Genomic DNA, 15,516 nt, shown 5'->3' with positions numbered 1-15,516 from the left:
ACACAGTAAACCATGTGTCCCACCCCCTTCTCCTCTAAATGAACTGACTTAAGTGAATACCTCCAGAGCCAAGCCATTACTATTCATTCATACTCAAGGTCTTAGCAAAGCCATTCACAGACAGCCACTTCATAGTATCTGATGCCCTTCTCCCCATTGGTCTTGTATCAGGTTAAAGTTTGTTAATACATTTAAATTTTTTCCTTTACCAGGGGCACAAAACTTTGACGTCATCAGACTTTCGACCTACAGGACGGCCTGCAAGCTGAGATTTGTGCAGAAGAGATGCAACCGTATGTACTGCCTGACACAGAATGTTATTTCTACTGAGAATAATTAGCTTTTGTCCACTGAGGCTTGGAATGCATTAGGTGATGCAAATTGTGTGCATGATGTTGTCATCCTGAAGTCTGCCACTGGTCTTCTCACATTACACATTTTTGGTCACATTGGCCCTCATTTATCAAAAGTACGTACACCAAATTTCCAGCGTACACCTGGCGTACACCCAAAACCACGGTGACTTTGAGATTTATCAATATGGACGTTGGCGTACGGCACTCTCAAATCCTACGCCAGCTCAGGAGGTGGTGTACGCACGTTTTGAGTTAGTGCGGAAATGCGCATGTTGAGTTATATGTTCTCATCATTTATGTTATATTATGTTGTTTAATTATGATACTGACTGTTGCCCAAAATTGTGCAAGAGTTAATTGTGCGCATGTGTGAAGAGACGGGACTTTTATTTTGACCTGTCTCAAGTAAAAAATGTGTAGCCGTATACTCAGACCCTGCTGCTGTTCCCTCGTGCACTGATGTTATGCCAGTGCATTGAGATGTAAACTGAAAATAAAACGGTATTAATAGTTATATTTGGAGTGATCTTTGGTGGATGGATGACAACAACATATTGCACATGGACATGGCGGAGAGAAATGAAACCTTAATAGCGCAGAAAAGAAAATCCTAACGCACTGACAAACTAAAAGATGTGATATATTATGACCTACTGTAAAAAAACAACAACAACATAATTACAAACTTCAGTGTTTATTTTTGTGCAACATGGACTTCAAGGTTTCATTTGTGTGACTTTACCAAAGGATTTGACTTATATGTATTCCTTCAGATGCGAGCCTGTGCGCTTTACATGACGTTTCAGGGTTAGGCCCGGCAGTTGCGCATGGACTGGGTTCAGTAATAAAAGGCTTTGAATTACCAAAATATAATTCAGACTGACAAAATAATAAAAATGACATTCTTCTTCTTTTAGACAATAATAGAAATAATAATAATAACGACATTCTTACCCCTCCAAGAACTGCCACCTTAACGTGGTGGAGGGGTTTGAGTACCCGAGTGACCCTAGGAGCTATGTTGTCTGGGGCTATATGCCCCTGGTAGGGTCTCCCAAGGCAAACAGGTCTTAGGCGACGGGTCAGACTAAGAGCGGTTCAAAACCCCTTAATGAAGAATAAAATTTTGAGTACCGTGACGTCGCCCGGTATGGCGCAGCCGGGGCCCCACCCCGGAGCCAGGCCCGGGGTTGGGGCTCGAATGCGAGCGCCTGGTGGCCGGGCCTTCCCCCATGGGGCCCGGCCGGGCTCAGCCCGAACGGGTGACGTGGGGCCGCCCTCCCGTGGGCTCACCACCCACAGGAGGGACCATAAGGGGCCGGTGCGAAGAGGATCGGGCGGCAGTCGAAGGCAGGGGCCTAGACAACCCGATCTCTGGACACAGAAACTGGCTCTAGGGACGTGGAATGTCACCTCGCTGGCGGGGAAGGAGCCTGAGTTAGTGCGTGAGGTTGAGAGGTTCCGATTAGAGGTAGTCGGGATCACCTCTACGCACGGCTTGGGCTCTGGAACCACACTCCTTGAGAGAGGATGGACTCTTCACCACTCTGGAGTTGCCCATGGTGAGAGGCGGCGGGCTGGTGTGGGTTTGCTCATAGCTCCCCAGCTCTGCCGCCATGTGTTGGAGTTTACCCCGGTGAACGAGAGGGTCGTTTCCCTGCGCCTACGGGTCGGGGATAGGTCTCTCACTGTTGTTTGTGCCTACGGGCCGAACCGCAGTGCAGAGTACCCGACCTTCTTGGAGTCTCTGGGAGGGGTGCTGGAAAGTGCTCCGACTGGGGACTCTATTGTTCTACTGGGGGACTTCAACGCCCACGTGGGCAACGACAGTGACACCTGGAGGGGCGTGATTGGGAGGAACGGCCCCCCTGATCTGAACCCGAGTGGTGTTCAGTTATTGGACTTCTGTGCTAGTCACAGTTTGTCCATAACGAACACCATGTTCAAGCATAAGGGTGTCCATCAGTGCACGTGGCACCAGGACACCCTAGGCCGCAGGTCGATGATCGACTTTGTTGTCGTCTCATCTGACCTGCGGCCGTATGTCTTGGACACTCGGGTGAAGAGAGGGGCGGAGCTGTCAACTGATCACCACCTGGTGGTGAGTTGGATCCGATGGTGGGGGAGGAAGCTGGACAGACTCGGCAGGCCCAAGCGTACTGTAAGGGTCTGCTGGGAACGTCTGGCCGAGTCTCCTGTCAGAGAGATCTTTAACTCCCACCTCCGGCAGAGCTTCGACTGGATCCCGAGGGAGGTTGGAGATATTGAGTCCGAGTGGACCATGTTCTCCACCGCCATTGTCGAAGCGGCCGCTCGGAGCTGTGGCCGTAAGGTCTCCGGTGCCTGTCGAGGCGGCAATCCCCGAACCCGGTGGTGGACACCGGAAGTAAGGGATGCCGTCAAGCTGAAGAAGGAGTCCTATCAGGCCTGGTTGGCTTGTGGGACTCCTGAGGCAGCTGACGGGTACCGACAGGCCAAGCGGGCTGCAGCCCGGGTGGTTGTGGAGGCAAAAACTCGGGCCTGGGAGGAGTTCGGTGAGGCCATGGAGAAGGACTATCGGCTGGCCTCGAAGAGATTCTGGCAAACCATCCGGCGCCTCAGGAGAGGGAAACAGTGCCCTACCAACGCTGTTTACAGTAGAGGTGGGCAGCTGTTGACCTCAACTGAGGATGTCGTCGGGCGGTGGAAGGAGTACTTCGAGGATCTCCTCAATCCCGCTGACATGTCTTCCATTGAGGAAGCAGAGGATGAGGGCTCAGTGGTGGACTCGTCCATCACCCGGGCTGAAGTCACAGAGGTGGTCAAGAAACTCCTCGGTGGCAAGGCACCGGGGGTGGATGAGATCCGCCCTGAGTACCTCAAGTCTCTGGATGTTGTGGGGCTGTCTTGGTTGACACGCCTGTGCAACATCGCGTGGCGGTCGGGGACAGTGCCTCTGGGATGGCAGACCGGGGTGGTGGTCCCTCTTTTTAAGAAGGGGGACCGGAGGGTGTGTTCCAACTATAGGGGGATCACACTTCTCAGCCTCCCCGGGAAAGTCTATGCCAGGGTTCTGGAGAGGAGAATACGGCCGATAGTAGAACCTCGGATTCAGGAGGAACAGTGTGGTTTTCGTCCGGGCCGTGGAACACTGGACCAGCTCTATACCCTCTACGGGGTGTTGGAGGGTTCATGGGAGTTTGCCCAACCAATCCACATGTGTTTTGTGGATTTGGAGAAGGCATTCGACTGTGTCCCTCGCGGCATCTTGTGGAGGGTGCTTGGGGAATATGGGGTCCTGGGTCCTTTGCTAAGGGCTGTCAGGTCCCTATACAACCGAAGCAGGAGCTTGGTCCGCATTGCCGGCAGTAAGTCAGACTTGTTCCCAGTGCATGTTGGACTCCGGCAGGGCTGCCCTTTGTCACCGGTTCTGTTTGTAATTTTTATGGACAGAATTTCTAGGCGCAGCCAGGGGCCGGAGGGTGTCAGGTTTGGGGACCACACGATTTCGTCTCTGCTCTTTGCAGATGATGTTGTCGTGTTGGCCCCTTCTAACCAGGACCTTCAGCATGCACTGGGACGGTTTGCAGCCGAGTGTGAAGCGGTGGGGATGAAAATCAGTACCTCCAAATCCGAGGCCATGGTCCTCAGTCGGAAAAGGGTGGCTTGCCCACTTCAGGTTGGTGGAGAGTGCCTGCCTCAAGTGGAGGAGTTTAAGTATCTAGGGGTCTTGTTCACGAGTGAGGGAAGGATGGAACGGGAGATTGACAGACGGATCGGTGCAGCTTCTGCAGTAATGCAGTCGATGTATCGGTCTGTCGTGGTGAAGAAAGAGCTGAGCCGCAAGGCGAAGCTCTCGATTTACCAGTCAATCTACGTTCCTACTCTCACCTATGGTCATGAGCTTTGGGTCATGACCGAAAGGACAAGATCCCGGATACAGGCGGCCGAAATGAGTTTTCTCCGCAGGGTGGCTGGGCGATCCCTTAGAGATAGGGTGAGAAGCTCGGTCACCCGGGAGGAGCTCAGAGTAGAGCCGTTGCTCCTCCACATCGAGAGGGGTCAGCTGAGGTGGCTTGGGCATCTTTTTCGGATGCCTCCGGAACGCCTTCCTGGGAAGGTGTTCCGGTCCCATCCCACCGGGAGGAGACCCCGGGGAAGACCTAGGACACGCTGGAGGGACTATGTCTCCCGGCTGGCCTGGGAACGCCTCGGTGTCCCCCCGGAAGAGCTAGAGGAAGTGTCTGGGGAGAGGGAAGTCTGGGCATCCCTGCTTAGACTGCTGCCCCCGCGACCCGGCCCCGGATAAGCGGTAGAAGATGGAGTGGAGTGGAGACGACATTCTTCTTCTAAATAACAATAAACGTCATTGATGAATATCATAAAATAATAAGACGAATATTACAAATTGTCATGCAGTTATTAATGTGAATGAATGGTACTCCACATCACATCATCATCTTTTATTCCGCTTTTTAAACTGCCAAATGAAACAATTTTATTTCTTTCTACCTCCCTGGTGATTGTCTCAATCTCCACGTCAGAGAAGTTTCTCTTTTTTGCCGTCTTCCGTGTGTCCATGGCGTAAAATGAGGGCGTGGGGGAAGCGGAGACTTGAATATATAGGGGCGTGTTATTCTAATGACGATCGTTTTCAGCCGCGGCATTTATCAAGGGAAGGTATTGCGTACACCTGGATTTTAAAGGTACGCACAGTTTCATAAATCAGGCGATGAGAGGAGTGTAAGCAAAATCTTACGCCAACATATACGCCCGTTTCTACGCAATAATGATAAATGAGGGCCATTGTGACCTACCTTGAGCAAGCCCTTTACAGGAAGTTAGCAGAAGTTTTTGCCGTCCTGCTCCAGCTGTAGCCTAGCAACAGAATAAAAGCGGCGTGCGTCGTCGTAGCACCACCTTTGTTACACAAGGACCCACAATTCCTGGGGATGCGATGTCAGGAAAATGATTGGGATCTATGCGGTGCCGGAGACCAGGGTTCAATACCCACCTCCACTCTTCAGCTCCGTGTCTCCATTTCGCCTGATTGCTACTGACAGTAAATGTCTTTTAAAAAATAACAATAGGAAGGAGAGTGACTTTCCACTCTCCTTTTAAAAAAGAAAATGATTGGGATCTAAGATAGGCATCGGAAGAGCATAAGACACTTACAGTGCTGATCTCTTCTGCATTTTAAGTTCTCAATCAAATTTCTTTGATTGTCTGAGCCTATGACTTTACTTGCAGTTATGCTATTATGGATGCCGAATCATTGGAAAGTTGGAATCATTGTGTTCACCACTTTAGGGAAACCTGGTAAAGGCAGTTCAAAACTAACAATCAATGATCAATGAAATACAGAGGATGTGTGTAAATTATCAATTAAGGTCACTGGTTAGATATGAACTCTGTTCACCTGGTCATTAACTCTTCCAAACTTCCCATAACCGGTAAACACAGCTGAGTACTTTTACTTTCCTTTTACTTTTTACACCTCTTATATAGTGTGTATATATCAGAGGTATAAAAAGTACAAAGTAAAAGTACTCTGGCGTGTTAAGTTTATATATATATATATCACTCAAAACCTTCCTTTTCAACTTTTTTGGAAAGGAAATATAAAGGTGCAGTGGTCTCTTAATTCTTTCCGGAGCCGTATATACACTGAACAAAATTATAAACGCAACACTTTTGTTTTTGCCCCCATTTATCATGAGCTGAACTCAAATATCTAAGACTTTCTCTATGTACACAAAAGGCCTATTTCTCTCAAATATTGTTCACAAATCTGTTTAAGATCTGTGTTAGTGAGCACTTCTCCTTTGCTGAGATAATCCATTCACCTCACAGGTGTGGCATATCAAGATGCTGATTAGACAGCATGATTATTGCACAGGTATGCCTTAGGGTGGCCACAATAAAAGGCCACTCTAAAATGTGCAGTTTCATCACACAGCCCAATGCCACAGATGTTGCAGGTTTTGAGGGAGTGTGCAATTGGCATACTGACTGCAGGAATGTCCACCAGAGCTGTTGCCCATGAATTTAATGTTAATTTCTCTACCACAAGCCGTCTCCAAAGGTGTTTCCAAGAATTTGGCAGTACATCCAATCAGCCTCACAACCGCAGACCACGTGTAACCACATCCAGCCACTTCACCTCCAAGATCATCTGAGACCAGCCACCTGGACAGCTTCTGCAACAATCGGTTTGCATAACCAAAGACTTTCCCAGGGAAGCTCATCTGCATGCTCGTCGTCCTCATCGGGGTCTCGTCGTCGTAACCGACTTGAGTGGGCAAATGCTCACATTCGATGGCATCTCGCACTTTGGAGAGGTGTTCGCTTCACGGATGAATTCCGGTGTGTGAGCGGTTTGCTGATGTCAACGTTGTGGATTGAGTGGTCCAAGGTGGCGGTGGGGTTATGGAATGGGCAGGCGTGTGTTATGGGCAACAAACACAGGTGCATTTTATTGATGGCATTTTTAATGCACAGAGATACCCTGGGGAGATCCTGAGGCCCATTGTTGTGCCATTCATCCACGACCATCACCTCATGTTACAGCATGATAATGCATGGCCCCATGTTGCAAGGATCTGTACACAATTCCTGGAAACTGACATCTCAGTTCTTGCGTGGCCAGCATACTCACAGGACATGTCACCCATTGAGCATGTTTTGGATGCTCTGGATCGGCGTATACGATAGCGTGTTCCAGGTCCTGCCATTGAAGAGGAGTGGACCAACATTCCACAGGCCACAATCAACAACCTGATCAACTCTATGCGAAAGAGATGTGTTGCACTGGGTGAGGCAAATGGTGGTCACACCAGATACTGACTGGTTTTCGGACCCCCCCCGCCCAATACAGTAAAACTGCACATTTTAGAATGGCCTTTTATTGTGGCCAGCCTAAGGCACACCTGTGCAATAATCATGCTGTCTAATCTGCCTAATCTGCCAAGGAGAAGTGCTCACTAACACAGATTTAGACTGATTTGTGAACAATATTTGAGAGAAATAGGCCTTTTGTGTACATAGAGAAAGTCTTAGATCTTTGAGTTCAGCTCATGATAAATGGGGGCAAAAACAAAAGTGTTGCATTTATAATTTTGTTCAGTGTATTAACTTACCCCATTTTTCACCCTAATTTTGTGATATCCAATTTCTGAATAAGGCCCCAGCGGAATGGGGAAAGTTGTTAAAAAGATGCAGTATGTGTCGTCTGAAGCGTATTTGATGCCGTCATGGTTTTTATCACACTGGACTGGAATCCTTACGCACCTGATTTCATGAGTTGTTGTTGAAGCTACAGTCCTAATATAAATGTCTCGTTCCTCCTCCCCTGCTGATGTCCCCTTGTCTTAGTTCACCTGGTGGATGTGTGGAACATGATCGAGGCGTTCCGTGACAGTGGTCTGAACACGCTGGACCACAACGCGGAGATTAATGTGTCTAGACTGGAGACCATCCTGTCCTCCATCTATTACCAGCTTAACAAGCGGCTGCCCACCACACACCAAATCAATGTAGAGCAGTCCATTGGCCTGCTTCTCAACTTCATGGTGGCTACGTACGATAGGTACAATACATCAGACGTAAGATACATGCAGACAATAGGATTCCGCATACAGTATAGACAAGAACTTACATTTATGTACCTTTGCATTTTTACATTGAATATTTTCTGTAGTCAGACTTATTTGTTAAAAAAAATACTTTGTCTTACTGGCCCTCCTTAGGAATCAAGCCCACAATCCTGATTTTGGAAGAACTATGATCTACCAGCTGTGCATCATGGGATTGATCAGTGACACATGTATTTGTATAGTACATGGACCCTTGTATGCAATAGATTTAAAAAAAATATATTTTAATATGTTGTACTATCCAATTATGTTTTGCATTTTGGCCCACATCTGTAATATTGTAATTGAGTCAGTTGAATGTTCCTTTGTGTTCACCTGGACTTAACAAATCAATAGGCTGGACTATACTCAGAGCTCTCCCTTTCAAAGGATTTTGGGCCTTCAGAGAACATGTTCAAGGTCAAGATGTATGTGTGCCATATTGTGACCAGCAAGCTAAAGCCGATAATAGAAAAAAAGTATTTGGTTTGTTGTAAGGGATTATGCTTCAGCCTCATCAGAATAACAACAATGAGTTTTTCAATTGAGAATTTGTTGCTATTTGTTAAAAATGTTCCTGAATTATGTTTTTTTTTTGTGTTTTTAGTGAAGGCCATGGGAAACTGACCGTTTTCTCGATGAAGTCCATGTTGGCAACCATGTGTGGAGGGAAAATAGTGGATAAACTACGTTGTAAGTCTGTCTCCTTGTACTTAGCTAAATGGCATAATTTACAGATAGAAGGATAGTGTATTATTTTCTATAATAGTTCAACCTTTTCATCAGAAATAAGGAAAGACCTTAAATTCAATAATCTCCTATTTGACCCTAGCTGCAGTTGCATAAATGGTACACACAGAGGTGCTGTTGAGTCATATTATGGTTTTACTGTTTTTCTCAATCGCTTTGGCAAATTCTTTTAAACAGTCTTAACATTCTCTAAACTGTAAGTACAATTGTAAGTCACAACTGTTTTATGGGACATCACAACTCTATTGCATGTCTGCAAAATGTAGTAACTCACCCAAAACATTTAATTCATGCTTCAAAACCTAGTTATTGTGTCAGTAATAACTCATTGTGTGAGCCATACTGGTCAAAATGCTTAGATGTTTTTTCACCATGGCAGTCAACCCTGGAAACATTTTCTTATATGTAGAGTTCAGTTTTGTTCTACTTTTTTGTCTAGCTGAATGCTGGTGTGTATCACACTGAGCTTTTTAGATACCTGTTTCAACAGTGGTAAAGGTTTACTGGTAAACGTGAATACTGTACAATTCTGGAGTACACAGAAAAAGGATATGCACATTTGTGTGTTTACTCTACTGTAAATTTGGTGATGTGTTACATGTAAACAGAAAATTCACTTTTGCATGTACATTTTTACATATTTCTGTCATATAAAGTCATATATAGTAAGCAGAAAATTTGCCAGAAAATGACATCCATAACAACAAAAAAACTGCATCAATGAAAAGTCCAATGAATCCTCACGGTGTGTAAAACCACAAGTTCCCATCTTCTTGTTGGTCTGGCAAGAGATTTTCATCCACATCACATCTGATGTTTTCCCTTGCGATGCACCGGGGGAAAAGTCTCCTGGCGATTCCAATTTCATTACTAAGTCACCACTATGTCACCACTATGTCACCTGGCAGGTCTTTTGCAAATATAGCAGATATCACAAACATTTAATGTCAAAAGTATTTATGGAACATACCTGTATGTCTGACAAATGTTGATAATTGAATGGATCATTTTGCATGTGATGGCTCACACAATGAAAGAAAGTTTAGAAGTTGTGAAGAGTATGACAATTTCACTGAGAATCAACTCATCTGTTTTCATCAGCAAGCCATGTGCATGTAAGTATGTGCCTATTGTAGACAATTGTACTTACTCTTTCGCACACGTGCCAAAACACGTGCAATTTGCTTGAATGAATGAGAAATTCTAATCTAGTGTGAGCAAGAAACTAATTGTTCAGAGATTTAAACTTATTGTTTTGAAAAAAAGTATACTCAATTGAGAAATGAGCCAAAACGATTGAGAAAAACTGTCATGTCATGGCTGCATTTGGATTAAAACCAAAAAATGTGATGAAAGTGTCGAGAATTTATATCACCCATAGCTTTATGAATACATTCTAGAAAATCCACATGGCATTGGTACGCATGTAGAGATGTTCTCACCCCTCTGATGTATTCACCCCTTTCCATCCACATTCTCTCTTTCTCCCAGATATCTTCTCTCAAATCTCTGACTCCAATGGTGTAATGGCCTTTCCTAAGTTTGACCAGTTTTTGAGGGAGGTTCTGAAGCTGCCCACAGCGGTGTTCGAGGGCCCATCGTTTGGATACACGGAACACTCTGTCCGGACATGCTTCCCTCAGCAGGTAGGTTGGAACAACTGGCAGTTCAGGTTTTTTCAGTACTTTCTATTTCATTCACTATGTCATGTATTTCAAATGGCACTCTACTGCCTTTATAGTGCTCGGTTGGCCCTGGTCAATTGTAGGGTACCACTTAAGGAATAGGGTCCCATTCTAACTACCAGAATAATTACTTCTTGCATTCTGTTTGACAAGGTGTTTAGGCTAATTAACCATACCCACTTAGTTGAGAATTATGTTTATTGTCCCACTCTGTTCTTTTAAATTAATGCATTTTGTTGTGGTGTCTCTGTTTAACTGAATGAAAGTTGGTTTGTCAAGATTCTGTCTGAATCCATCTTGTTGTGTTTGTATCTTGAACATCCTGTCTTTATAACTGAATGCATCTTGGTTTGTATCTAGAAGAAGATCTTGCTGAACACGTTTTTGGACATTTTAATGGCAGATCCTCCCCCTCAGTGCCTGGTCTGGCTACCTCTCATGCACCGACTTGCTAATGTTGAAAATGGTAACAGTTTCTCAATATTACTTTTCTTTTTGGCTTTGATTGAGAGATGTTGTAAAACGACCACTCACCAGTAATAGTCATTCTTATCAAAGCATTTTGATTGAGAGATGTTGTAAAACGACCACTCACCAGTAATAGTCATTCTTATCAAAGCATTTTGATTGAGAGATGTTGTAAAACGACCACTCACCAGTAATAGTCATTCTTATCAAAGCATTTTGATTGAGAGATGTTGTAAAACGACCACTCACCAGTAATAGTCATTCTTATCAAAGCATTTTGATTGAGAGATGTTGTAAAACGACCACTCACCAGTAATAGTCATTCTTATCAAAGCATTTTGATTGAGAGATGTTGTAAAACGACCACTCACCAGTAATAGTCATTCTTATCAAAGCATTTTGATTGAGAGATGTTGTAAAACGACCACTCACCAGTAATAGTCATTCTAATAGAGAAATTTGGTAAAACATAACCCTGTGGGTATAATGCTGTTATAAGCATATGAGTGCTGTAATAGTCTCTAGTATTATTAAGTAGATAAGCATGAGGGGGTGTGGTATATAGCCCATATTCTATGGCTAAGGGAACTCAGATCGCATGGATGCAGCCTTTACTGGCAATTTACTACCCATCTGCAGAGTGGCCCTAATGCTATTATAATACCCATTGATAATGCAAAAAAAAAAAGGACCAATGTGTTGTCATTCTCTAGGTATAGGTGCATCTAAAAGAAATTACAAAAACTTGGAAAAGTAAAAAAAATTTGGTCAAGTCAGCATTCTTCCCCATGATTGTGGTTGTGTGTCTTGAAGGCTCAGGGAGTTAATTAGCTGATTACAGCTCTTGTCAGGTCGACATTTATGTATTGTAAATTATTTATTCTAATATTTCGAGATTCTGGATCTTTGATTTCCATGAGCTATAAGCCGTAATCATCAAGATTGAAACAAAAAAGGCTTGAAATGTTTCACTTTATGTGTAATGACTATTAAATATATGATGGTGCCACTTCTTTATTTGAATTATGGTAAAACATGAACTTTTCCACAATATTCTAATTTATTGAGATGCACCTGTATATGGTGTCATTTACCACAGCTTTCAGAATTCAAAGTTTCAGCCGCCCAAATAAGTCATTACAATACGTCATTTAATATGCTTTGTCTCTCTATCCACACATAAACCTCTAGTCTTCCATCCTGTGGAATGTTCCTATTGCCGGAGTGAAAGTATGATGGGGTTCCGTTACCGGTGCCAACAGTGCCATGGTTACCAACTCTGTCAGAGCTGCTTCTGGCGTGGCCATGCCAACGGTCCACATAGCAACCAGCATCAAATGAAGGAGCACTCCTCTTGGGTAGGCATGGCAACCACAAAGGCTCCATCTCAAACTATTTTTTAAATCTACCCTCTACTCATTCCTTTCCGTTTATCTGCACTGACTGGAAAAAAAGACTTGCCAGGTGAAGACCAGCATGGGGGAATCTCATGAGGCCGACTTTCATCCGGTCTGTTTGATAAATTGGAGGAGGCAAGGGGAAGACAGATTTTTCAGACAGTTGAGGAAGTGCCTATTTGTCACAGTCACACTCATACATACCAAAGAGAAGTTATAATAGTTTAATCTCACCATATACCATGATTGATAATTTCTTTGTGTGTGGACAATCCTATAGGTACCTGCATGCATTACCAGGAGATAGGGCTTGTTTTCAAATGAACAGAACTCTTTAGATATTGTGAAAGAGATTTAATGTTTTTTTGAAACTTATTTTAACAAATTAAATTGAATTAATTTAATTTCTGCAGAATATAATGTCAACTGTCTTATTGGTGCCTTTCTCACAGAAGTCTCCGGCTAAAAAGCTGAGCCACGCCATCAGTAAATCTCTGGGCTGTGTCCCTATTGGCGAACCACCTCACCCCGTGTTCCCTGAGCAGTCAGAGAAAGCCCAGGACAGCATGGCCCACACTGTGTAAGTACGCTAGATACTGTTCCCACCTCTGGACAGAGATGGTGCATATTCGCCTTAAGAAAATCCATAAAATTGGCCTTACTAAAGAGAATCCATCTGTTCCTGGTATATACTTAGCTCTGCAAGTGCACAGCAGACAATGTAAAGCTCACTATTAATCCCTCACTATTATGGTTATGCTCTATTTGAATTGAAGGTAGTCCCTTCACAGAGTCCAAAACAAATTCCAGTTCAATTAAAAATGGGTCATCAATGTTTGTATTTCCCAATGAACTGAAACAGAGATGCTGTCCATGTCAGCTTTTTTCACATTTGTGACAGTATGTTAATTTTCTGATTTTAGAACCTTTAGTTTGATTTTTGAGCTCAACCCTGATTTAATTTCATGGTGCATTTTGAGTCTCTCAATTGGATTACATGGCTATGTCCATTAGTGAGAAAGCTGGTGTGTAGGTGTATGATTCTTACTAAATCAGTTCTAACATGTCTGTAGGAAATTAGCATTAGTAGTTATAAAAACATGATTCATTTGCAAAAAAATCAACTATCATTCTGAAGTCTGTAATACCTAGTTTTTTTGGTTATTATGGTTTTGCAAATCTTTTTTTTTACCACATTTCCACCCCAAATTCTTCTTACTGTTACAATCATCCTGATTATATTATTTAGATTAGATTAGATTCAACTTTATTGTCATTGAACAATACAAGTACAGTACAATTTAATGCAGTTAGCATCTAACCAGAAGTGCAAATAGAGGAGGGCAAAACATTTACAAGTATTAAGTATAATGTATGTTACAGGTGGGATGTATTAATTTGCAATGAAAGCAGATGTTTTTAAAAGTACAAATGGCAATTCTAAATGTGCAATAAAGGCAAATTGAAGGTGCATGCATGTGCAACTGAAATGCAGGGATAGCAGCAGTGATGTTCCCGAGGTAGACAAGAACATGTAGCAACTGAAAACGTCATTATCAGCCTGTGCAAAGCAGTGTCAGAGTCAGAGGACATTTACAGGTATTAAGTATAATTTATGTTACAAGTGGGATGTATAGATGTGCAGTGAAGTCACATGCATGTACAAATGGCAATACTAAATGTGCAATGGGGTTCCCGAGGTAGACATGTGCATGTAACAACTGAAAACGTCAAAGAGAGTAGTGCAACAAGGTCCCCGAGAGTCAGTACTAAGTGGTGGGCGGGTGGGTATGGTTAGTGTTGGGTGCAGAGTTCAGCAGGGTTACAGTAGATGGAAAGAAACTGTTCCTGAGCCTGATGGTGCAGGAATGAAGAGACCTGTACCGCCTGCCTGATGGTAGCAGGACAAACATTTTGTGGCCTGGATGTGAGGGGTCCCTGATGATTCCACGTGCCCTGTGCAGACACCAGTTGCGCTGGAGGTCTATGGTGGTTGGGAGCTGGGCACCAGTGATGCGCTGGGTGGTTTTCAATCACCTGTTGCAGGGCCTATTGGTCAGCGACTGAGAATCTTCCAAACTACACTGTGAGGTTAGTCAGAATGCTCTCGATTGTGCAGCGGTAGAAGTTCGCAAGGATCTTGGAAGGCCTCCCTCTAACTCAACTGGGGATCAGTAACTTATTAATGGTCTAAAGGCTTCTCAAAAAGATCCTTCTCAAAAAGTACAGGGACTGCTGTGCCTTTTTGACCATGGTTGAGTTGTTGAGGGTCCAGGAGAGGTCCACAGAGATGTGGACACCCAGGACTTTGAAGCTGGTCACACGCTCCACCTCAGTGCCATCGATGAGACCTGGGGTTTGACTGCAGCCTTTAGACTTCCTGTAATCCACAATGAGCTCCTTGGATTTCTTTGTGTTGAGGGCCAGGTTGCTGTCAGCGCGCCATGCCATTCTTATAACATTCACTTAAAAAACCTAAACACAAAATATGTTGCTTTAGTTTGTTTTCTAAATCAGTAATATTATATATTTCTCATAGTAATCTAAAGTGAACTGTAGTTAGGGTTAACTGTCTTTCTCAGGGACAGAATGACTTTTTCACGGAGTCGTATCAACATGTATACCAGCGACCATTCGTTTACTGGCCCAACGCTCTTGACCACTAGACCACCTTCTGGCCCCAGAGATAACATGTTCCATAATGAATTTCAGAGACATGAGACCAGAGTTCCTTGAAGTACTTTAATATAATCTGGGATTAAGACAGTTCTACTGTAGATGTTGTTGTCCATTGAGCTGATCTCACAAGTTATATAAGCTGTGAATGAGATTTCAGTAGAAACCAAAAGCCTTTTTTTATTGTTCATCCTTGGTCATGCTTCTGACCTAGTCTAAATTTAAATAGACTCTGGATTTAGCCCACATGCATTTATTAATTATTACAATTGGACTCTTAATATCTCACCCGGCACAGCCAGAAGAGGACTGGTCACCCCTCTGAGCCTGGGTCCTCTATAGGTTTCTTCCAAAATGTTGGCCTTCTTAGGTAGTTTTTCCTAGTCACTGAAATTCAACACTACTGTTGTTTGCTCCTTGGGGTTTAAGGCCGGGTGTTTCTGTAAAAGCACTTTGTGGCATCTGCTGATGTAAAAAGGGCTTTCTAAATACATTTGATTGATTGATTGTTATTTGTAAATTATATCTCTTATTATTTGACACTAATGTACTGCATTACCATACAGCAGGG

General features: G+C 43.9%; 1 protein-coding gene across 9 annotated transcripts in view; it reads left to right on the top strand.

The window, feature by feature from the left end:
• The window catches only part of dtnbb (dystrobrevin, beta b), a 48,616-nt gene that overhangs the window by 3,958 nt on the left and 29,142 nt on the right, over positions 1–15,516 (top strand). For 7 of the 9 annotated variants that reach the window (XM_034297466.1, XM_010898630.5, XM_010898636.5 and 4 more), the window contains 7 exons: positions 213–293; positions 7,710–7,923; positions 8,577–8,662; positions 10,211–10,365; positions 10,765–10,870; positions 12,064–12,230; positions 12,722–12,849. In XM_034297466.1, the coding sequence (XP_034153357.1) occupies positions 213–293; positions 7,710–7,923; positions 8,577–8,662; positions 10,211–10,365; positions 10,765–10,870; positions 12,064–12,230; positions 12,722–12,849 (937 nt within the window). The remainder of the gene's footprint in view (positions 1–212; positions 294–7,709; positions 7,924–8,576; positions 8,663–10,210; positions 10,366–10,764; positions 10,871–12,063; positions 12,231–12,721; positions 12,850–15,516) is intronic. The other 2 variants (XM_020053989.3, XM_020053990.3) reach the window with 2 other exon arrangements.

The sequence above is a fragment of the Esox lucius genome, chromosome 15, assembly GCF_011004845.1.
Source record: "Esox lucius isolate fEsoLuc1 chromosome 15, fEsoLuc1.pri, whole genome shotgun sequence".
In the NCBI taxonomy this organism is placed as follows: Eukaryota; Metazoa; Chordata; class Actinopteri; order Esociformes; family Esocidae; genus Esox; species Esox lucius.
Note: the sequence above shows the minus strand (reverse complement) of the source record. Positions and strands in the feature narration are given on the sequence as shown.